Genomic DNA, 24,449 nt, shown 5'->3' with positions numbered 1-24,449 from the left:
ATGTCCCAGGTTTTTGTTGTCATCCTATCTGCACAACCTGAGCTTCCTCAGAGCAGTTTTGCAGTGTACCAACAGGTTTTTTTCTTTAAGCCAGAATAATCCTCCCTCTGGAAAACAATGTCTGGAATTTGGAGTGGAAATGTATTCCATATTACTGATATGGGATGCTGGCCGAGATGAGGAGCTCCCCTCCTTCCCTGTAGTCAAATCTAGCATGTGATCTACAAATGAAGTATAAATGGCAATAAATAAAAGGAGTATTATGATCATGTCACTTACCACAACTACCCAATCTTTATTTAGTTCAGAAATAATCACCCCTAAACCGAGCTCATAAAATGCATGGACAAATTTATTTTGTCATGATTGTTCTCCTTATATATTTATTTTTATTCCAGCAGTTACTCAGAGCCTTGATCTTTTTGTTACATGCTTAACAAAGGAACAGCGTGCCCCAAGGAACTGATAGTCTGTGTTATTTCTAACAGATACACACCAAACAAACAATACAAAGTTTCAAAGATTTTTTTTTTTGTTTGTTTTGAAAGTTTCCTCCTCATTGTTGGATGTTTGAATACACGCTTAACATTTACTTACACATTTACTAAAAGCTTAGTGATGTTGTCAGCTTGAATAAAGGCATTGTTAACTGCAAGTGCTGACTCCAGGCAAAGTGCACAATGTGGATGGGGGATTGACACCAACACAGAGGCGGCTGTGGCTGCAGAAAGGGAATATTTGGAGTTATCTTTTGTATGGCAGGAAATTGGGGCATTGATACCCATCAGTGAAAAGCAGCACGGGGCTGGGGCTCATGCTGCAAATGCCACTGAAGGAGTCTCCAGGGCTGCTTTTAAAAAAGCTGAGCTGCACAGAGACCTTCTGCAGAGCACCCTGGAATCACAGAGCCATCAAAGCTGGAAAAGACCTCCCAGATCATCAAGCCCAACCTTTGAGCAACCCTACAGTGGTCACTCAATCATATCACAAAACGCCACGTTCACTTGGTTTTTGCACACTTGAGGGATGGTGACTCCACCACTTCCCTGGGCAGTTCCAGATCCTGGCCACATTTTCAGTGAAGAAACTTTTCTTAATATCCAACCTAAACCTCCCTTGGTGCCCCTGCCTTCCCCTTGAGAGGAGAGACCCCACAGACTCAGGGAGCTTTGCAGGACCTGCCATATGGTTAATGTTTGCTTCCAGCAGCCCAGGGTACCTGTGCACAACTCAGGATCGTTAAAAGTCCTCGTGGTGCAAAGATTTAACAGCAAAAAATGCCTTGCTCTTTTCCACAGCACTGAAATCCTGCACTCTCCAATAATTTACAGGATAAAATTGCTATTGAGATAAGATAAGAGGACTACTTATGATAGATCTTGCACGCTGTTTTGAAGTGATGCCAGGCATTAACTTTAAAGTCTTATAGCTGTAAGTCTGTTACATGTTCTGATGCCAAAAATTGTAACCAGACCCAAGCATGAACTTCAAATCTGCCCAGGGACTTTTATGCTATCACAGCTTCTGAGAAATGTTGAAATCCAGGCCTTGAATACATAACCCATCTTCAATACTCAACAAGCCTTGCAGTACAGGAATTTGCATTAATATAATGAAAAATATGTGGGAATTATGTGGGAATTGGAGGCTTTTTGTTTGCTTTTTGTACATCTATCTTGTGAGGTAAAACACAAACAAGTGTAAAAGGCAAAATGAGCAATGTAGAAATGCAATAAGGAGCAGGGTCGTTCCTCGTACCAAGAAGATCACCAAAAACCCAATTAATTAGACAAAAATCCTGCCATAACCCCAAAGTGTCCATTCCTAACCAGCCCAGGAACATTCCTGGAGCACATTTTGGATAAACTACAGAGTATGACCCATCTTCTGCTCTTTCAGGATCAGCTTTTCTAGCCCAGATGGTGAAAAATAAGGAGAGAGGAAACCTCATCACACATCACTCATCCTTCCCTTGTGCTTAAGTTTGACTCTTTCACAGGACTTTGAAGCTGGCCAAGAGATAGCATTTCAATGTATAAATACATGTGTTTAATAAGTATAAATATATGTGTTTTTGCCAGAAAAGAGATTTGTATCGCCCCCATCTGCAGGTCCTGAGTACAAAACTGGATCCCAAATTGATCCTGCACGAGACAGCAATGCCATGGTGGCAAAGAGTGCCCTGCTCCTTCCTTCCTTCACCTCTCCATTCTTAATTACAATAAACTTCTGCAGAGGATAAAACAAGAGGTTCCTTTAAATCTGAGGGTTTGCAATGCATCTGAAAGTCATTTAATTTGGGAAATTCAGATAACACAGCCTTTGTTAGGTTTACCTACTCTAGATAGTGTTTGCCAGCATGGAGCACACATGTTTTATTTCATTAGGAGAGCAGAAAATGTCTTAAATTTAAATTTAGAAATAAGGTATTTTTACTATAGCATGTAAATACAGCAAACTAACAACTCTTCCAGTTATCCACTCAACATTTGTCCAAAGCAGAATTTACTGTATGAACTCACAGATTTTTCCAATCACATCATAACTGGCTGTTGGCAGGTTTTGTATTGGGATGGCAGAAAAACAACTCAGCTAACTCCTTGGATCAATCACAAATACCTTTAACTGGAACCTTTTTGGACTCTTTCTGTGCTGCATAAATTCCATGAGTAATTAATGTTCATTTGAGTACTCCAGCTATTCTATGAGCGCAATGGCAAAAAAAAAAACAAAAAAAAAACCCAAAAGTTCAGCATTTGATCAAAGCCGTGCCAAAATGAAAAAGTAACATCAAAAATCTCATGGTTGCTGTAGATTCCTGCATGTGATTAACTCTGAGAATAGCAATTAGAAGTAAGCAAGTTTGTTGGCCGTGATTTTAATTTTCTAGGAGGGATCATGAGAGATGTCATGAATAATGCACAGTTTTGAAGATCACACTGAAAATTCTCTCTGTAGTCAAAAAGCCTCACACGCAGTGGCCAGAGCCTGAATGCTGATGGCCATTCCTGAAGCTACCAGAACCTCAAATCTTTCTCTGAATCAGACAGGGAAGCTTTTGCCATGTAGAGCACTCTTAAAAACAGCAGAGGACTTACCCCAGGTACACCCCAGAACATCTCTTTTGTAAAATTAAACAATGTTTTGTTTTGTTTAGAAATGCAGTTTTTATTCTACAGCTTCAAAGTGACACATTTTGCCCAAAGAGCAGCGGAGCTTATGATTAATAACTGCTGAGATGAAGAAAAGGATTAAAAATAAAAATCTGGGCCAACTTTTAAGCATCAGAGGCTTTTTTTCCCCCAAAACAGAAAACAAAACTTAACTTATTTAGTTAAATTTTTCCAGGTTCGGATGAATTCCCATTCCTCAGCTGTGCTAAGCTGACTTGCATCACTCTTATAAAGACAATATTCTTTTTTTTTTCAGTTAAACGGGCTTTCAAATGCCATGTAAACATGTTTGCTGTTGAATGTCTACACCATACCTGACCTTGGAAGTGCTTTGTGTTGGCCAGAGAACAAAGAAATCAAATGTTTTGCTTTCCAGCCCAGATATCCTACACTTTGAAAAGCTCTTAAAAATGTAAATGAGATAATAAGCTCCACTGCAACAATGTGGGTGAATTACAGCTGGAGAAAGGGAAAACTCATTTGATTTATTTCTAAAAATGGAAAGGATCCTAAAATAAAATCATGTTGTTTGGGTCTCAGGCAGCATCGAGAGGCGGGAAGGGAAAAGTAACGGCTTTGAGAAGGCGCCGCTGGAATATTCCGGGCGGATTTTGGGACCTGGAGGGGAGTTTGTGGATGAATCCATCCCAGGCACTGTGATCCAGAGCTGGACACTGATGTGGAAGGAGAAAGGAACCTCTGAGCTGCGTTTCTGGGTAGGCACCATTCATTCCCCTGATTATGCCGCTGTGGATGGATTGTGTCCAGCGAAACGCTGAATGGAGTTTATTTCGGACCCAAGGGAGCAGCACACGTGGGGTTGGTGCCTGTGGAGTTGGCCCTGTGAGGCTCCAGGAAAGCTGGGATGACACATGGGATCAGAGGAATTCCGTGGGATACCTGAGGGACAGACTGAGGCTGGGAAAAAAGGTGATTTAAAAAAAAAAAAACAACAAAACTTGTAAAGCATAGGAGAAGAAGCCCTAAAGAGACCAAAAGGTGCAGTGCCAGCAGTCCAAAATCCCTTGCTAAGGCATGAATTAATTTTTGGTGTTAGTTACAGGGCTTAATCTAAATCAACTAAAAGCTGGTAAGAGAAAGAGCTTGAACAATCCCAGGAACAAGTATGGAACGGTAATGTAGGAAGGATTTGGTGTTTAATGTATGAAAACTGATTTGATTATCCTTTAACCACAGGATATTTTTTGAAAGTGTTGTATTCCCTGAAAGAAAGTTCAGTTCTGAAGAATTACATAAACAAAAACAATTAAAATTCCTGATTTCTTTGTATCAATTACAACTGTGAAGAAACTATTTACAAATGTGAGATGTTTTCCTTCTTTAACCTGAAATAATTTCCTATTTTTGTAGGAAATAGGAAACTGTCTGAGAGAAGAAAGGTTTGATTCCTGATCCCATCACATAATGGGAAGTCATGGATCACAAGCATTTATCTCTCTGCTCTGAGGGTTGAATAAATAAATGACGCTTTCAAAAAGAAAAAAAAAAAGAAAATTTCCTAAAAACCATTAAGTATCAATGTATTTTTACTTTGGAACAGAAAAGTTGCTGCTCATCCTGATCAGATTATGCCAGATAATGTCAGAGCCTTTTTTTATTAGAAATATGTAATTTTTATTAGCAACTCTGCACATATGGATGTGCATCTGTATCAAGAAAAGCTCTCAAAATTTATGACCAGTGCAGAGTAAAGCTACCACTAAAGGTAGTGAGAGTTAGCACTTTTCATCTTCAAAGAATTTTTCAAATGTTACCAAATTAATATAATTAGTTAATGAAAGATGCAGTAATAAAAGCTACCCTAATTACCTACTGTAGTCTTAATTATCTCCTTACTAATGCCCACAGAAGAAGGCTTCCACTTTACATCCTCAAAACATGTGCCAACAATAATTCTGAATACAGGCCTCTCTTCAAGTGCCTTCTAAATTCAAATTACATCCATTGATGTGTTTTCTCTCCTCGCTCATGAGAAGAAAATCTCTGGAACTTTGAGAAAAAAAAAAACCAACATGTGAATGATAATAAAAATTAAAGAGAATTTTCTTCCAGAAATACACATGGATATGCTTTAAAATTTTGTCATTAAAACATTTCATTTTCCAAATCTTTCTCTCTCCATGAAGCCAGAATTATGGGCTGTCTGGGCAAAAACTTCTTTACATTAAGTGGTCTCACAATTTAGAGTCAAATACAACTCTATCCAGAGGAAGCAGCCAAGAATCCCATCCAGACTTTTAAAACCAATCATTAATTCTGCTAAAATATTTCATGGAGATAAATAGATTTATCTGGGTTTATTACTACTATAAATAAATCGGGCAAATATATCTGTGAATGCCACTGATGTAATGCCATGAGTCAGAGCAAAACAAGGGTGTTTTAAAAAGTGAAATAGAGATGTTGGAGCCAAATTGTTGGGGCATCCTCAACGCTTTTTGGGTTTTCCCTGAGCTCTTGCCCATGCCACTGCAAACAAAAACCTCTGTACTTGGAATTCTCTTCTTGGTTTTGGTGCAAAGCAAAGGAAATCTTCTGGTTTTAACCTAATACATATGTCTGCTGTTCACATATGGCAAAATTCCTTTCTGGTGGGAACTTTTTCGCTGTTGTTGCAACACACTATATATCCAAAAAGTTTCCTTTGATGTTGAACTATTGCTCCACGACTCATTATGCTACTGATTCAATACGAAAGGCAAAATTTCTGCGGTTTCTGTTAAAACAATGGCTTTGTTTTTGCAAACAAAGTTTTCCACAACCTATATGCAGGGGCCAACATTACTGCAAGAGGAAAGAAAATCTATTATTTTACACAGAAAATAGTCACAGTGTTTAATAACACAAATTATTATTCCTTTATCCTATAGGTACATTACAATTGCTATTATGACTGTACAGAAAATTTAGCTTTATTGCTCCTCAGGAACAGAAATTAAAATGCCTTAGGCAATATTTGACATCTCTCTTTCCTATTTTACTTTCACTGACCTCCCAGCCTGTTACCATCACTCCAGCTTTGGGATCTGGTGAAATTTGGAACAGCTACGGATGGATGGGGGAAAGGGAAAGACCTGAAAAGTCTGCTCCTCACAGCATTCTACTCTGCAGTGACAGCAAATCTGTGACTCCTCATGCCTAATATTTAATTTTAACCACTAAACACTATTTCATGAAGAGTGAACATGAATTACGACATGGAATGAAAATGCAAATTGTTAATAGCTTTGTAAATGTGTCCCTACAAGAATTGGTTGTCCATTTTCTGCTGCCATTATGGGAAAAAAAAAATACCTAATGTTTTCTTGGTCAGGAATCAGACAAAAGGCATAATTTCCAAAGGCACAGAATTCAACATGAATAATAGGAGAGCTCCCATTTTTACCATGCCACATTGGTAAGTTTGGCTCACTTTGCTGATGTGTCAAAATGGGAATGGAGATCTTGCAAAATTCTCCAAGCTGGGGGCTTTGCCCATCCCCAGCAGCCAAGGAGCTCCCTGTTGCACCAGGCTATGGCTTCAGAGATTTGCCAGCAGGAGATGCCCCTGGGAAGTCTAAGAATTACTCCCCTTGAGGGACTGTGGGAAGAAAGAAAGAAGGAAAGGGGTTCAGGAAGAAAAAGAGTAATTTGACTCTAGGAACAGAATCAAGTGTCTCCAGCAGTAAGAGGAAAAAAAAAAATAAAGCAGGTCATTTAACAAAAAAGAAAAATATATGCAAACATTTTGCAGTGTGGCAGGCTCTAATAAAAGCTATGTTCATTTTTGACAATTCATAGGCAAGAGACTGACTGGCAGTACTTTATAAACTTGGGATCATCAGCACCAGCTCCTGAGCAGTCCCATAACACTTCCACATCACCTGGTGTCTTTTGGAGATCACCTGAGCACTCCTAGGATTCTCAATATGCCTGTTTATTCCTGCTTCGCTCCTGTAAGATATTGATGGGTTTTCTGCATTTTCTGTACATAGCAAGTTGAGCTGACCAAAGTTTTAATATCATTTTCCTGACAAGTCTTTAGGTCTGTTAGAAGGAATTGTTCCTTGTGAGGGTGGTGAGGCCTTGGCCAGAGAAGATTGCCCAGAGCAGCTGTGGCTGCCCCTGGATCCCTGGAAGTGCCCAAAGCCACGATGGATGAGGCTTGGAGCACCCTGGGACACTGGGAGGTGTCTCTGCCATGGCAGAGTGGGACTGGATGGGCTTTAAGGTCTCTTCCAACCCAAATCTTTTCAAGACTCCATGATTCTAAGATACATCCCTAAAATACCTTGATGGCACCAGCAGGGCTATTTGTAGACATAAAATCAGGCAAGGGCTTAAGCATTTTGCTGAGTCAGGGTTTCACTGCAGGACATTATAAACTCAATTCTTTTGAAAGGCAAAGGATGCCATAAGGTCCTGCAGAGATAACAGTTCAAAGAAAACAGCAGCATAAATTGTAAAGTCGGGCATTTTTGTCAGGGGGAGCCAAGGAGGGAATTGTTTTTGCTTTGTTAGAGTGGCTCAGGTGACAGGAGGGAAAGGGAGGCAAGGTTCAAAGGCTGTAATAAACTGGCTTTCATCTGCTTTTCTCAACGGGCCACAAAACCCAACAAGCACTTGCCATGTCCAAGCACGGCTTTGTCTATGACCGGGACACTTTGGGGCTGCTGTGATGAAGCCAATCAAAAGCCTGTCAGCTGGAAGATTTACTGTAAAATTTACCTGGAGGATTCTGGAGTTTGCTTTAACACTGCTCCCCCTTTTTTCTCAGCCTGCACTCAGTGTCATGGCCAAGAGCAGAGCAGAGGCTGCCAAAAGGAGAAAAGCCCTGAACTGTTTCCCCCCTGCACTCGCCGAGGTTTAGGCAGAAACACCAGTGGTGCACATTTACCAGATAAAATGAATCTTTTAAACCCAAAGATACCATGACATCTTAAGCGTACACTTATGAAGGAAAAGTTCAGAACTCCATTTTAAACCACTTATGAGAGGATTTACCAAGATTCTGCCTAATGTTCAGCTGACGCTTTGTCAAAAACATTTATCACGAAGCTTTTGAAGTTTCTTAGCTCCCCCCAAGTTATTAAAACTTGAACTGCAGAGTTTGTTATCAGCCTCAGAGCACACACAAAATACATCAGGTATTTTTTCAGTCAACCTTTCAGTCTGATTTTGAGACTATTATACAAAATACAACATTCCCAATCAGGTTAATGTCTGACAGATAATGCCGAGCGGGCGGAACCGCTGCGCCTGATTGATCCGCGAGACCATTTTCATTCCCTAATTTGCTTTTTATTAAACACTTTGGAATCAAAGGGAATGGCAAGGAGTCTGCCATTCTCTGAGCAGGTTTCCTGTGAAGACCTGATGTCAGCTTCAACATTTTCAGGCAACTTCTTGAATTTTTGATGCTCCGTCGCAAAGAACGTCTAAAACATCCCGTCAGTGCTGCGCTAGTGAAAAAAACGCTATTGTGAATACAAATTAACCAGCAAAACATCTGGTTCTGCTGCTTGCTGTACTCCTAACAACACTTCTGCAAAAACAAACATCAGAGGTTCAGGCAGAATTTCCTGCAATGACTTGGAGAACGCCTGATAAAGCAGATTTATCAATCGCTGGCTGAACGAGGCAATCTCCTGCTGCCCGGGGCTTCATTCCCAACCAAGTTTATCACCAAGCTGCCACTTTAAGTGGGTGTTCGGATACTTCACACCTGGAGCCAGCCCAGAGGCTCCAGCAGACCCCTGGTGCTCTGCAAATGTCTCTTTAAAATGCATTGCTCCTCACAGATACACGAAGATCTGGAAATATAAACATTTCTAACAGGTCTTACAAAACCTCGTATTTCGTTATGCTCTTTTAAAACAGAAATATGAAAGGCTCAGATATTTCTAATCAATAGGGCAATCTGATTCCCAGTAAGAAGGAAAGAAAAGCTATTTATTTTGTGCAATCAAGTGCTCAGTATTGCTGCAATTCTGCCATTACATAAAATAACACACATTTTCTTGCACACAGGCACACACAAAGAAATCTAATAATGTCTTTTTACCTTTCAAAGTAACCTTAATCAACAAAATTAACTCGCAAGGCAAACCACTGCTTTTTGAACTGAACAAGAGCGAGCTTGACTCAACACATGTGAGATGAGAGGCAGCAAAGTAATATCTGCTAAAATTATGTCTGGAAGCCAAAAGTGGGGTGATTCTTGACAGGGGAGGATGCACACTTGGAAACTTGGAAATTCTTTCATTCAAAGTCTTTAATGACCTCCAACCCAATTACATTTGCAACAAGACATGACAATGCAGTTGCTCCTATTTAAAAGTATGAGTGAAAAAGGAGTATTTTTGAAGCCTGATTCTTTTTTTTTTTTACTTTTTAATCATGTTGAGATGAAGCTCATTTACTTAAAAAGAAAAAATGAAACAGAATGTCCTCTGCAGCTGGTCAAACAGATTACGAAACTCTAATCTCAGTAGCCTGAGGAAAACCAAAACTGTTTTTCAAGTATCTATTTTATAGAGCATTAGCTTTATACTTTTTAAAAGAGGCATTAACATAAGTGATCAGAACATCCCAGAACTTTCTGATCTAGTTAATCATATGACGTTATGACAGAGATTCTTGCTGTCATAATGCCAATGTTTCTAAACATTTCTAAAATCCTTTAAGTTTTGGGTTTTTTTTTTTTCTAAATTAGACATGGAGAAGATCTATTTCAGTTTCTTCAGAAGTTTTTCTGTCCATTTTAGAGCTCTACAAAAGTAGTGCAGAATATTTTAAATAGACAGACACATACACACATAGCAAGGAACAATGTCAAGCTCCATGACCTATTTAAATATTTCTGATAGCTTTTTATACAAAACATTTTACTCTAATTCCTGCATAACTCATTTCTGGGAGTTCTCACCACTGTATTTCTTTAACTCGGTTGTATTCTTTACAGCTGAACTGGAACCACCAATAAAAAAAAAAATCAAAATTTGTCTAGTTTAAATTTATTGGGTTTGTTTCCCTTAAAAGCAATTTTTTAAACATTCAAGCCCATGCTGCATTTTTTGGTGCTAATAGTTTCTCCAGTACAGGTAAGAATAAGGTGTAATTTATACACAGGCAAGCTAGGAAGAGGATAAGAGGGGAAAAACACCAAAGCTATTGCTGTGCCTCAGATATCGTTTTAGTGGGGTGTCAAAAGCTCTTATCACAGTTGTGACAAAGCAGATTGGTTTCCATTGAGAGATTTTGAGCTTTGTTTGTTTGTGGGGTTTTTTGCTAAGTCTGTTTCAAGCCAGTTTTGAGCTGAAACTCTGCTCTCTCAGTGTGAAGAGCTCTCTGCTGTGGCAGAAAAGTCTTAGATGAAAATGCACAGGCAGGAGAGGAGCTCAGTCCCACACAGCACAAGTTCTGTTGAGTTAATTGTGACTCTAACAGGAAGCCCCAAGATATCCCCCTGCTTTTGATTCCCAGGAACACCCACAGGGTCCTGACAAAGCAGCTGAAATACCCCCAAAAGGCACACAAAGTTTTTAAAAAAAATATATGTAAATAGTTCTGAACATTCCTATATGGATGACATTGTTAAAATGCAAAAGAACTAAAAATAACAGAAAACAGATCAGGTTCTGAAGCAGCACCGGTTTCTCATTTGTGCAGCTACACATTAATGTCTCTCAGCCAAACTGCACAGCCACTTCGTGCATCCCAAAAGCTTCCCCTTAGCACAACTGAGACACAAACTACAGCAAAAACATTATATGGCACAGTGTGAAAGATCTAAGGATTCCAGTATTGGTAGAGTTGCATAAATCTCAGTCTAGTTCCGATCTGATAGGCAAACACAAATGAGCTTGGCCTCTGCTGCGATGGAGAAGGGACATCAGCTCTTCACATCCATCACTACGGTGAGTTAGAAACAAAAATGAGTGTTCAGCAACACCAAACTTGATCTGCAAATGCACATTTCCATACAGTGATTATGAACAGACATGAACATTGAGTAGAAGTGATGTGTTATTCTAGCAGCAGGAAGAAAATGACACATCAGGTAGGAGTCCCTCCTTGGAGCTCAGAGCACGGCTGTGGCCAAAGCTGTTTCCAGGCAGACAATTAAAATCTACTGATAATATCCAAATTGTTAAATAGTCCTCAGTAACTGCTGTTCTACCTTGCTGAATTACAAGTGCAAAACTGGAAAGGATGATATTGACAGTAGAAACAAAAGTAAGAGGAATTTAAGGGCAGCACACAGAGCTGTTTTCTGGAGCCAGTGTCAATACCCACCTTGCATTTCTCCTTCCAGCTGCCTGCAGAGTCCTGGCTTGGTCCGGTGGTGCAGGTGTTCCTGCAGGTACCTAACATTTGTCAGCCTGAATTTTTATTTATACAGTTCCATTCTGCCCCTGCCAGGCTTCTCAGTAAGCAAACAAACTCATTTTTCATGTTCTGTGTTGTTTGTGCTTTTACCCTTTCTTACGTAACAAACCTGGCAGAGAGCAGAGCAGGGAGAGCACCCAGGGCTCCTGCTGTGGCTGCAGGGGGTTGGACACTCCTTGTGGGCATCATCCCTCCCTGAGGCAGCACATCCTCTTCCTGGGTCTCCTCCAGGTGAGGTCTGGGTGTGGAAAGGTGGGAGCAGGCTGGCAAGGGAGTCACGCTGGCAGCAGGAATGAAAAAGCCACGGAGGACCTTGGTACCACGGGTGGGGGCTCACGGCTGTCCCTGGGCACTCAGGTGGAAAATGGAAAGGAAAGCATTACAGCACTTCACGTATTTTCAACAATTTAAGTTGAAAAGAGAGATAGCACAACCTTCTATTGAAATGAAAATGTGCTGCTGAGACAGCGACTGTCAGGAGCCTGGATGGACTCAATGATCTCAGAGGTTTTTTTCCAGCCTTAATGATTCTGTGAGTCTGGACCAGAACCACTGCCCACCTGGCAAGTGCACAAATGATGTGTTTTCCTAAACCACAGGATTATCTGCATGAAGTTTTAGTGCTGCCATGTGCTAACTAGTTATTTCCCTAGGAAAGGGACTGGTTTGTTTTCCCCTGATCTGGTTCTAGAAGAACTTGCATCCATTCCTTTTTCTATCACAAATTATCTGTTCTGTTTTCAGGACACGATGAGTGATGCTCTCCTTCCTCCCCACACAAGGCTTTATTCCTTTGGGATGATCTGAACTGTCAGAGAGCAAGCCCCAGGGCAAAACTGAGCTGGGACTTCCTGGCAAATCTCAAGAGGGAAGTGAACAGGGCACTGCATGTTTTGTCTTCTAAGGCCAACATGGCCTGGTTTGAAATCCATGATCTCATGCCATGCTGGGCCAGGAAAATGGCCTATCCAGGGCATGGGTTTCCAGCATAAAATACAAGTGAGGTGATCTGATGTGACTCTATTCACCTGCCAACAGCCCTGGCAGAAAAATAAACAGGTTCTGGGGATGAGCTGCTGCTGGAGGCAAAGCAGGAACCATTAGAAGAGCTGCCCTGACCTGTGAGGAACTGGTGTTTTTGCTTTGAACTTCAGCAAATCTTAATGAACTCTTCATAACTGGCAATCTGGAGTTTTCACTGATGATTTATTTCTCTGGAGGTGCCAAATGCAGGAGACAAATTCAACACTGGAAATACAAATTTTGGGTCTCACAGTTGGTTGTCCAGGCCGGTGAAGGCAGTTCCAACATCACTGCAGGTCACTCTTTGAGTTGTATCAGGAATTAGATTTGTACATGAAGGCGCATCAGTGCTGAAGAATTTGGTTTCATAATTATTAAAACATGTTGACTTAATTTAAATTATTGACTTCAGTATGTTGAAGGCTTAAACTAAAAATAAGCAGAAACAGTTTTATTAACAGACTAAGTTAAAAAGTGGTTGTGTCCTCCTCCTTACTAGGAGTAGTAAGGTTTTGGTTTTGCTTGATTCATCCCTGCTTTACTGCTCTTCCACTCCTGTTATCTGGCAGTTTTGGAGGGGATGCTGCCAAGAAGTTCATTTAAAGTCCTACATTTTATCCTGTAGGCAACACTTATTTCAGTTTCCTGAGAATAAATTCCATAGGCAGACCCCTGAAGAGGAAAACAGGTGAACTCTCTCTGCCCGATAAATCAGTCAGGCTTCCTGAAGAGGCCAAAGATACAAAACTACAGATGCCTGCACAAAAACACCTCAGAAAAAGCTTCAGCCTTGAGGTTCACAGTCATCTCCATAAGCCACAAGCACTCAAGTCTTCCTCATGCATATTTTCAAGGGTCAACAAATCAAATATTTACTGTCTCAGTGAATACTGTTCATCAGTGAATCCTGACATGATGGTGTGAGAATCAGCAACAATGAGCTGCTCCCAGGAAAGGCATCCCACTCTCCAATGCAGGATGGAGGGTGGACATGAAATCCACATGCAACAGGCTTGAATAATAAAGTATATTTTCAATAAAACTAATCTAGTTTTCCACCTTCTTATCCACAAGTGCTGTATGAACACATAGAGGCGAGTTCCCTGGGCTGAAAGGCAACGAGGTGTACAAACAGAAAATATTCACTGTACGAATTTCAGTGGGAAAAGGAGCAGAGTACAACACAGAGAATAGATGTTCTCCTGCTTCTGGACTCTAGTGCTGTTTTGGCTGCCAACAGTACACAAAATTTCCACTGAAGGGCAAGTCAAACCAATTTCCCTGAGGATGGAGGCATCCGAAAACTCGCTGAGGTTATTCCATTAGTGCCTACGCATTCTCTAAGCGGATGAGCAGCTTCACTTTGAATCTATGTCAAACCACAAAGACTGGCTGATAATAACATTCAATTAAAATGATCTTTTCCCTCTAGAACAAACTGGCTAACAGCTCCACCTCACCTTTTCTAGCTGGGCACAATGGGGTGATTGATGCTGCAAGGAAATGGGATAGGTTTGTACCGAGGAGCCAGGTCAGGTTTGGTGACAGCATTTGTAGGTTTAACCTCTTACCCAAATCTCTGAGATGAAAAAGCCACTTCTGCTGAGCACACAACTGTGAGAAAGTCAGAGCCAGAGCTGGCAAACACCAAGCTGAGCTAATTAGACAGGTGTTTTGAAAAACCCCAAACTTTACACTCGACGCGTATTTGGACCTTTTGATGTCGTACCTGGTGCTGTTTCACACCACTGGGGCTCCAGAGAAAGGCAGGAGCTGCTCCCCTGCTCGGCTCTGGGGGTGAGTTTGCCATCTGATCTGCTGAATACACAGATAAAAGTCGCCACAGACTTTTTTCCCTTTTCAAGTGCAGCACTGTAACTTGGAAAGCTCTTTTATTCACAGCTCCGCTGACGCAAGAAAGTGGCAGGAATATGGCAGCTCTGGCTGCTTTCCTTTTGTAGCTCTTTGTAAGTAATCTTTTAATGCTACCAAAACAATAGGTATTTTCATTTTGGATGGAAAAACCATTCCAGTTACAGAAAATTAAGGCAATGCCTTTCAAAAAGTCTAAGAGTGCTACTGACCACTTGATTCTTCTCCTACCCTGCCTTTAAATATTGGTAAATAGTTACCATGCAGGTATCAGATTCTGCAGGTTTCTCTTGTTACACTTAAGAAAAGCCCAACTACTATGAAAATGGTGAAGTTTAACAAAGATATTTCTATTTCCCTGTGATCTGCCATTCAAAAGTGTTAGCCAGCCATTTTTTAAAAAACACTCTTGATATTTGATCTTCTTGAGTTTCAGTTACATATAAAGCTGGAGAGCCAGCAGAAAATTCTAAGTGGAATCTGAAGATTTCTAAAGTCAACACTCATTTTGGCAGGAACATTTTAATGCACAAAGCTGAAATCCTCAGTGACTCTCTCCTGCTGATATCCCTGGAGCAGCCAGCACAAAACCAAAAGCAACCTACAGCAGAACACACGGCTCTGCAAAAAAAAGGATGTGGACACAAACACTGGAAGTGATGTAGGCACAATGGGATCAGCCAGGGCAACCTGACGCTGTTCCAGCTCGCCCCTGGGATGAGCCACGCCGTAAGAGAGATCTCTCAGGGAAAAGAGATGTTGATAACAAAGCAGGTCCACATCCCCAAAGCCCTGCTTGCCAAAGCCTGTAACTCGCCTCGCTGTGCCAGGCTTTAAAACCCTTCACTGCAGAGTTAGAAACGGCTGTGGCCCGCGGAAGGTTTGCTTTGAAGACGTCGCTCTCCCCTTTTGTTGGTGGAATCCGTGGTTCACACAGATTGTGTTTCCACCTCCACGGCTGGAGAAGCCCTGCAGTCAAGGCTGTTCCAGGAGCAGGGAAGGAGGCTGCGTTCCAGGAACTCACTGGAACTGGAACAAAGCACAGCCCTTGGAAAGCCTACACAGCCCTGTGCACAGACTGTTTTACAGATGCCCTGTCTTTGGACGGCATTAGACACTTGTTTTTATCTTTATTTTTTTTTTTTCCCCCCTTCTCCAGTAAAGTCCCAGACTTTGGAGCACAGGCTCTTCCTCCTGGGCATTCTGCCTCCTAACTCCTGGGTATCTCCCCAGCTCTGTCTTTTTTAAGCCCCACTTTCTCCTGCACATAAAAGTCCTCCTGCTCTTCAGAGAGAAAAACATCTTTGAAATGCAGCAGTAAACTCTGAGCATCACAGCAGCCTTAAAAAAGCTGATTTCCATTTTCTTATAACATAGTTCTAAACCTTGTCTGCTCTTCTTTACAAACCGTGTGGGCTTATATCAGTATAACTTAACACAAGAGTGTTTTGTCTGCACTTTTTATTTACCCAGGACCCCTCTCAGTGTTATTACTCCTGTCTTGTCAATTAAAAGCAGTGAATTTTATGGCTGGTTTTGAATTTTTTTCCCCATTTTTTCAGTGCAAAACTAGTGTAGTCCACATTATTAAAAGCAAGACAGTTTAGCTGTATATGACTTCATATTTTATTCTGCATTCATAGAATCTTTAACTCCATAATGTGGAGACAGGTAGCATCCCTTCTGGGGCTAACAAGTTAAAAAAAGGACTTCATGCAGCAAAGTGCCTTCTGGAGAGAAAATAAAACACTGAGGACAACAATGATAATGTAGGAAAAAGTAAAAATACCAACTTTTAAACCTGCCAGATAAATCTGGACTGCAGTTCAGAGGAAAAGGCAGGCACTAGCTCTAGTCTTTTATAAAACTTGTAAGTCTGATTTTGCTGCTGGCCATGGTAAGTTCTTCAATGTGTTGAGACATGAAAAGTCAAGAAAAATACCAGAGTGCAAAGTTTGCTGCAGGAAAAAAAAAGATGACTCAATTCTTTGTCTCACAAAGCATGTCAAAGATATTATAAAGTACTTACAGATGCTCAGCCATTCGGATTGCCTGGCTGGCCAAACATCTGAAACCCTGTAATTTTGAAGAGAAGGTACTATGCTTCAGACAATGAAATAATTTCTGTGGCAGCAGAAAAAGTGAGATGGTTTTGAAAGAAAGAGTTTTTTAAAATCAGAATTTCAGTTGTGATCAATAACTATCTAAGCTTAACATTAAAGTCAGCCTATTTTAACTGTAATTTATATTGAATGTGTCAATACAGGCTTTTAAAGATAACCAGGTAATGGAATCATGAGACAGAGCAGAAACAAGAGTTGAAAACCTCAGGGATAAACCCTCATCTCTCTAACAGAATTTGGGTGAAACTACTATTTACATCAACAAAGACTGTGAAAAACAGGTGCCTCAGAGTTTGGACCCCATGAAATGGAGAAAGTAAAGCCATAAAAGACCTGCAAATTTAATTTACCCATTCTTTTAGAAGACATGACTTCCTCTGCTGATCAAACAGAACATAGGAAGCTATGAGCAAGATAAAGTCATTTGCCTGGTAAATTTTAAGGTCTGCTTTCCAAAGCTAAAGCACCAGTGCTGGTGCCTTGTAATTCCCTGCTAATAAAAGCCACTGCAGAGTTATGAGTGTTATTACAGGCTAAAGTCAGTGACAAAGAAATAAAGATCCATGAAAAAGCACTCCATGTATTTAACATCACGATGGTCCCTTACAAGTCTTTCTTTCACCATGCCAAATGGTTTATCATGGTAATGTTTAGGCACAAAGGCAATTAGAAGGATTTGAAGTCCCTCTGGAGAACTTTGTGACACGCACATCTCCGAGGCTCTGCGGTGACTGACAGCATTTGGCACGGCCGTGGCCACAGAGCCACCACCAACAGTGGGGCATGTTCTGACCAGATGTCTTACAAGACATGAGCCAGTGCCAACAGTGAGATGCTGACCTCCTTTTTACAGGCACTGCTAGCTGAAATAAAAAACAAACAAAAACGACAAAAAAAATCCTGCATCCAAGCCAAAATAGAAAATGCAACAAAATATCTTAAAAATCGTAATGTGGGTCTGCTGATAAAATTTATTCTGAGCTGGTGGTGGAGGTTGTAGGGGTTCATTCTGCCACCTCAGTGGAATAAAGCAAGTCAAGACTCCCTAGCCAAAAAACCCTTGACACAATGTCTTTACCCTAAGTTTTAGATTTCCATTTAGAGTTTACACTAAGCTTTCAGGGTTTTATTCCCCTAATTAATGTCCTTTGTGCTATCACTCACACAAGGTCACAGCCTTCTGAACCACCACTCTTTACAGCCTTCATTTCCACCTTTGCCACAACCCTTGGCTGAAGCCAAGGCTTTGCCTGCCTCTGTCTCACTTTTAAAACAGGACTAAAAATGCTTCTTCTCCAGATCAGGGCAGCTTAGGTTGGGTACTCTCAGATGCCTCTCCTCCCTTAATAAGCACTAATTAAGGGCATTTAAACCACTTACATTTACCTTTGCTTGGGATTTTTAAACTAATAAATTAGAATTATTTATTTTTTACCAACTCCAACCCTGGTTCTGGCAGAATACAATGCTGGTCTTCCAAAAGGTGTTTTGAGGACAAAAAATTAAATATCTCTGTGGGGCTGCAGTCACTCAGTTAATGTTCCCAGAAACCTAATGTGCTTTTCCTTTTAATAAAGAATATTATTTGTAGTTACCAGTGGAATTTGCTAATAAACATTAGCAATGTTTATTAATGGCTGATGATTAAATAGAACTACAAGCAAAATTACCTTATGCATCAAATTTTTAAAAACACAGGGTTTTTGATAGAGAAATTTGGTATTTTTTACAGTTGTATGGAGGAAATTCACTGTGTTGATAAAACCCTCAGTACTCCACAGAGGAACAGATCCTTTGGCTCCAAGATACAGCAGCATTTAACAAATACAGGATGTCAGGAATACTCAATGCCCACAAAAGCCCAGACAATTTAAACCCCAAAATTTTTCCCTTTGTTCTGCTATGGCTATAAAACACTTTGACTTTTTTTCCCCCTCTCAACATTTTCAAACATAACAAAGAAGAACAACAGTTTCAAATTTTTTCAGATGAAGGGGAACATTACTATAGGCCATTCTTTCCTAGAAATCTTTTAAGTCTTATTTATTAACAGAATTAATCTGATCATAAGCTGGCTGACATACAAAGTGTTGAAATATGTCATCTTCCAACCATGCTTAGCTAATGAAATTTTGGTGTTAATTCAGGGATTTAACAGAATCCTAGAATCTCTAACAGGAATCAAACAACAATTGTGGTTCATCTGGCAAAAAAAGCATAATTTTGCCCCTTTTCTGTTGTGGGTTTGTCACTGTATGCTCTCCATCATCCATTTCTTTCCAGAATCTACTTTTTGATGTGGAGTCCCCACTTGGCCACCAACTCCAGCATTAAAATGCTCTGAACATGTTTTGCAGTTCCAATCCCAGGAAATGTTTTGTGCTTTCAGTCCCAAGATCCAAAAGGATTTAATAAAAAACTAAACTTTTCATAAAAGCCTAAACAACCAAGGCTGGGATTTCATAAATAACCTCAAGGTATCTTTATGATGCCACCAACTTCTCGTTCTGCCCAGTCCAGTAACCAAAAGCAGCAGAGAATTTTGGTAAATGCTCTGACCATTGGAATTACCAAGCTCCAGGCTGCTGTGGGTAGATCACTACAAGGATGCAAGAAACATAATTTAAAAAATACCCCAAAACATCCTTGAAAATTTTGTTTATTCTTTTTGACTAATATTTAAGATACTGCCTTAAAAAATATTGAGTTGAAGGAGATGGATGCAATTGTGCAATAATAACAAATCAGAAATCTCTTACTAGAAAAGAGAGTCAGGAATTTGAATTAACATCAAGATCATGTATTATGGCATCCACATCTGGATATCACTTTACTGCCTAAATCCAAAACTTCTCTGAGAGCCAGTCAGTTTCTGCAAAAATGTATTTCTCCCTTTGAAAGGAAATAATAATTGGAAGGTCTTACAGGAAGCCACCCAATACCAATAGAGGAAATTGCAATCTGTTCCTCAATGTTAGTTTAAATCAATGTTATATTTAGCAAAGGCTGTTTTTTAATGATAGTATTTTCAATAGCTTTTACTACATTGAGTCTCCTCAAAGGATTACATTATATTAAAAATTGCTTTGTTTGTAGAATGTTTCTTTAATCATCCCTCAAGGTCTTCAGCTTACCCTAGGTTAGATGTTGTTCCCCATCTCCAGGACATCCAGGATTCCATTTTCACCAAAACCCTTTTCTTCCTTTTTTTTCTTTTGCCCCAGGCTAATAAAAAGCAAAGTATTTCTGCATATGCTTGCCTAGAAATATGTGTGGTTCTTAAAAATACGAAGTGATCAAATATTAAAACCACCTTTTTCTGTTTCCAGAAGTATACACAGCATTTTAGCTTCCTAGGAATTTTCTGCTTGGGTATCTGGATTTCAGTAAATTTCCATTAAATCAGTGGTTTCAAAGGAAGGGTTTTTTTTAAAAAAAAGTACAGTGTTAATGATACAAAACAAAATTCAAAAACTCCAAGCAAAACAGCTCCTCCAATTTCTTCTCCAAGTTGACAAAATCTTTTAAAACATACTCCCAGCACCAGTGCTAAAAACTCCCTGGGACGCTGCTCAGAAATCCTGTGGAGAATTTCTCAGTGGTTTTTATGGATTTCATTACGTTGTGAGGTAATAACATCAAAATGAAGTTTAGAATAGATTTACATGCTGAAGGGTTTCATGCCACCTATAATCATTAGTGTTCAAAAACTGGTGTTGCCAACAGCTGAATTATTGCATTGAATGTAATTTAAGAGAATCCAGAAATTCAAGAGTAGAGTTTGCAGCAGAAGAAAAATGCTGCTTAAGAGTCTAAACCATGTTTTTCCAACATGTAACTCCTGAAGGCACCATGGTAACTTGAATTACAGTGTATTTCTGACTCTGAGGAAGATGATTCCGCTGTCTTGGGGTTTCTGCAGACCTTGGTGGCCAGTGGAAAAGTGAATTACAAACAGCCCATCTTCCTAAGTGATAATTCACCTGTACCTGAAAACAAAGTGATTTACCTGTGTTCTATTTGCAGAACCTGATGATAAAATAACTTACCTGTGGTGATTTTATCTGCATAAGAGAATAGAGCCAACATTTTTATAGTTACACCCTTCACAGAATGATCAGAAAGAAAATTTTTTTCCTCAACAAGCACAGAAATAAAGGCAGACATTTTCCTTAAGAAAAGATAATGATAATTAAAAAATTGATGAAAGAAAGGAAAAAGGATACTCTGCAGATGATGAGACAGTAATGACAACTGAATGCAAGTCATTCCAGTATAGAGGACAGCATTAACAGCACCATTATCCAATGGATTTCCAACATTTAAAAGCTTTTGTGGTATCTTTCAGGCACAAAACAAATGACATAAACTGTAGGAGTTGATTTTTTTCATTAATTTTTATATTTAATAATGTAATTTTTTGGTATGATTAAATGTCTTTAAAAAGGAAAAGGAATTTCCTTTTTCTATACAACTTCTCATGAGGTGTTGTCAAACAGAGCAAATGCCAGTTTCAAAATTTTCCCATTGCTCTTTACTGCTCTGAGAAGAAAACATATTTAAAAACTAATTCTGCTCACTTCTACAGGTGAGATTCTCTGCAGCCACTTTGAGTCAAGGTGTCAAAGCAGCAAGAACAACAATCTGCTTATTCAGTGTCTTAAAACAATGAGAAAGGCCAAAGAACAGAATTCTGATGCAAAATATGCATAAATCCGTATAAAAATAATATAAAATATGCATAAAACTACAGATAACAAATCCTTTATTCCTTTAACATTCAGCACAGACTTTGCTTGTATTTTTCAGTGGAAGCTAAGGACAAACTTTCCTTCAATGTAGCCTTAAAATGAAAGTTGGGAAGGTTTGTGAAAACCAGGCTGCAGCCCAGGCCATGCTGCTGCCTCACTCTGCTATTTTCCACCTTTCCTCCCTTTCAAGCCCTGAAAGCATAAAGGTGCTGAAAATACACCAAAACATCAGGGCCAGTAGAAAAAGAAAGAGAACAGGAAAGATTCAAGGGTTTGGCTGACGTGGATGGATTAGATTTGCCAAATGCAGGCACAGGATCAGCTAAAGGAAAGGGAACCTGAGTCATCAGCTCCATCAAAGACGAGGTCTGGGGACTTCTGGGCGAGCTCTGTGTGAGCAGGAACCATCCCTGCATTCAGAACTTTTAATTACCCTCACCCAGGCAGCAGCATCAGCGACTGAAATCCCCAGATTACCTTGATTGCTCTGTCATTATCTGTCATCAGCTGCTGCTTCTCATCTTCCAACTTCTGTGCAACTTCCTGGAGCCGCTGCTCCGCCGCAAGCTGCTGCCGGCTGTTCTTCTCTGTCAGGGAGGAAATGGTTGTCCTCAGTTCAGCTATCTCCTGAAAAGAAAGCAGCATGTTACAGCTCCCCTCAATACCAGACATGTATTTTGCATGGTTTTTTTTATACAAACACGGCATTGGGAAGCTCTGCTGTGCAAGCTGGATGTTTGAAATTAGCACACCGCGCACTAGCAGGGCACGGAATTCCACGCAGAGAAAAGGAATGGAGCAAGGTTGTAAATGACAAGAATTGCTGAACACAAAATATTTGGAAGTGTTTTCCACTGTGACATTCCAAAATATTTACTCATGAGAACAAAGCACATCTGTGATCTTCAGACTGGAGCCTGTCGCCTGTCTTGCACCGCTCTGAAAGTTGGAGTGTGAGTTTACACTGGGATGCTGCTGCTCCTTTTCCAGGGGGGATATTTTATAGCTTGATACTGCTGAGAAGAAAAATACCCACATCCACACACTGGACTGAAATTTAAACCTGACAGTGAGATTTCTGAGCTGCTGAAAGGAGCAGATTTTGCTGAGCAATACAGCGAGGACCTGACTCCACATCCAGGACCTTCATCTAGACCTTTTAGGTGATTCACTTGTCATTTGTTGAATTGTATTTGTTTTACCTTTTTCATCACTGGGAAAAGTCATAACTAACCCTGATCCTTTAGGCATATTTACAGAATTTTATACTGACATGTCATCACCCAGAAAAGCACTTAAACACGTGGGAGAGTCACTGACTTTAATGTATATATTCAAGCTTAAGGTTAAGCTGCTGTAGCAGCATATTATAGAATAATTCCAAAAACACTTTAGCACACAGACAATTCAGGAAGAGATGACCAAGGTGCTTAGACTCTGCCAAGCCTCCTCACTGGCAGAGAAACATTTAACTCTATTAAATTACACTGTTATTTAGGAAAAAATAATAGTTTAAAAAACCCTAATAATAGGCCAGGACTAGTGTAAGAAGAACTGTGCTACAAATGAAGGCACTAAAATAAGTGAGAAAGAGGAAAAGGCCTGATTAAAACCCTGTAGTACATTTATTTCTCTTTACCTATCTGAAAAGCCCAGGAATTATGTGTAAAACCTACATTTGTATTTCTGTATTTCTTTTCTAAAACAAAAATAAAAAAATACATATTTCAAAAGATAATACCCATCAAAAGGAAGGGGTTTTGAGACCAATATGCCAAAATTTAGAGATTATCTGGGTAGGGTGCAACTCTTTAGCCAGGATGAAGCAGTGTCTCTGGATTTGCAGCTTAGGTAATTGTTTAGAAGACAGACAATTTGCAGAAATGTGGTTTTACCAGGTGTATAACATGCAGGAGAAAGCAGAAGAAAGCAATGGATCATATAAATTATTAAGAAAATAACTTGAACCCATGCAAAACTACAGCATTTTGTGTATGTCCCATATTGTCATTTTAAAAAGAAAACAAAGCAGAAAACTCCTCAATAAAACACAAACCTGAGATTTAAAGCTTTTACTGGATGAGACCCTGGTCTAGCACAGGAGTTCTGAAATGCAGGCAAAGAAATTTCAGCAAGAATTGATGAAGAAAGATCTGCTTTGTGCAGTACTTTTCAGAGCAAAAACTTCTATTTACTTTGTATAAACTTCAGAGGAAATATCTTGAAATATCTTCTCTGTGTGGGTGTTAAAAGTGAAGGTTCCAAGAGGCCACAGAGAGAAAGATTGGACAGATGTTGTCAGCAAGGCGACCACAAGAAAAGTTGCAATCGACCAATTATTAACAGTGAGCTACAAAAAAAACCCAAACCCAACCACGTCCAAGTAACTTGGGGGATTTGATTTAAACCCACACAAGTAAAGAAATTCAGACATCAGGGTGAAACTGTTTTATTGAGCCAAACAGCTCTGACAGATGATGATGTGTTGTGTCTGCCCCAGAAAGTGCTGAACTGGGTCCAGCTCTCCCCAGTAAAATGTCCCAGCTACAGCAAAGGCACCTTAATACAGAACATGTCCCCAAACCTTGAGACTATTCTGCAGGCCAATAAATGTCAGCCTGACAAAATTTATTATGACATTTAGGTGAAAGAGTTCTTACCTTGCCCTACACTACCTACAGGTTCCTGCTGTAACAATTGAAGCAAATTCCCTCATCCTTTGCTTAAAAATCCAGAAATGGTGCAGTTATTCCAAGTGTCGTTAACAAATGGACCAAGAACCATTTTTGTATTGACATGGGATTGTGTCTGGCATGGAGAGGCTGCCTTGATTCCACTCACATGTGGGTGACAATGACAAAAGGAAAAAATAGAGGCACCAATGGAAGGGACCTCTTCCTTCAGGTCTGATATGAATTAAATGTTACTTTTTGAGCTTTAACGATTTCCTGGTTTTCAGGTTCAGATAGATAAAAGAAAAAAAGATGTTTTCGTCTCCCTCCCTCCCTCCCTTCCTCCCTTCCTTCCTTCCTTCCTTCCTTCCTTCCTTCCTTCCTTCCTTCCTTCCTTCCTTCCTTCCTTCCTTCCTTCCTTCCTTCCTTCCTTCCTTCCTTCCT

At 40.0% G+C, this 24,449-nt stretch overlaps 1 protein-coding gene and 1 long non-coding RNA gene across 35 annotated transcripts in view; one reads left to right on the top strand and one right to left on the bottom strand.

Moving 5' to 3' along the window:
- The window catches only part of CEP112 (centrosomal protein 112), a 158,216-nt gene that overhangs the window by 16,885 nt on the left and 116,882 nt on the right, over positions 1-24,449 (bottom strand). For 27 of the 34 annotated variants that reach the window (XM_086857562.1, XM_086857564.1, XM_086857563.1 and 24 more), the window contains one exon: positions 21,811-21,960. In XM_086857562.1, coding sequence (XP_086713688.1) covers positions 21,811-21,960 — 150 coding nt within the window. Of the gene's footprint in view, positions 1-8,452; positions 8,636-21,810; positions 21,961-24,449 lie in introns of those variants that run through there. The other 7 variants (XM_086857576.1, XM_086857577.1, XM_086857589.1 and 4 more) reach the window with 2 other exon arrangements.
- LOC147649826 (uncharacterized) lies at positions 3,581-15,986 on the top strand. The gene is made up of 2 exons (XR_015278072.1): positions 3,581-3,889; positions 12,309-15,986. It is a non-coding gene; the product is annotated as an uncharacterized LOC147649826 (long non-coding RNA).

Source organism: Cyanistes caeruleus, chromosome 19, assembly GCF_971803275.1.
Source record: "Cyanistes caeruleus chromosome 19, bCyaCae1.hap1.1, whole genome shotgun sequence".
Classification (NCBI taxonomy): Eukaryota; Metazoa; Chordata; class Aves; order Passeriformes; family Paridae; genus Cyanistes; species Cyanistes caeruleus.
Note: the sequence above shows the minus strand (reverse complement) of the source record. Positions and strands in the feature narration are given on the sequence as shown.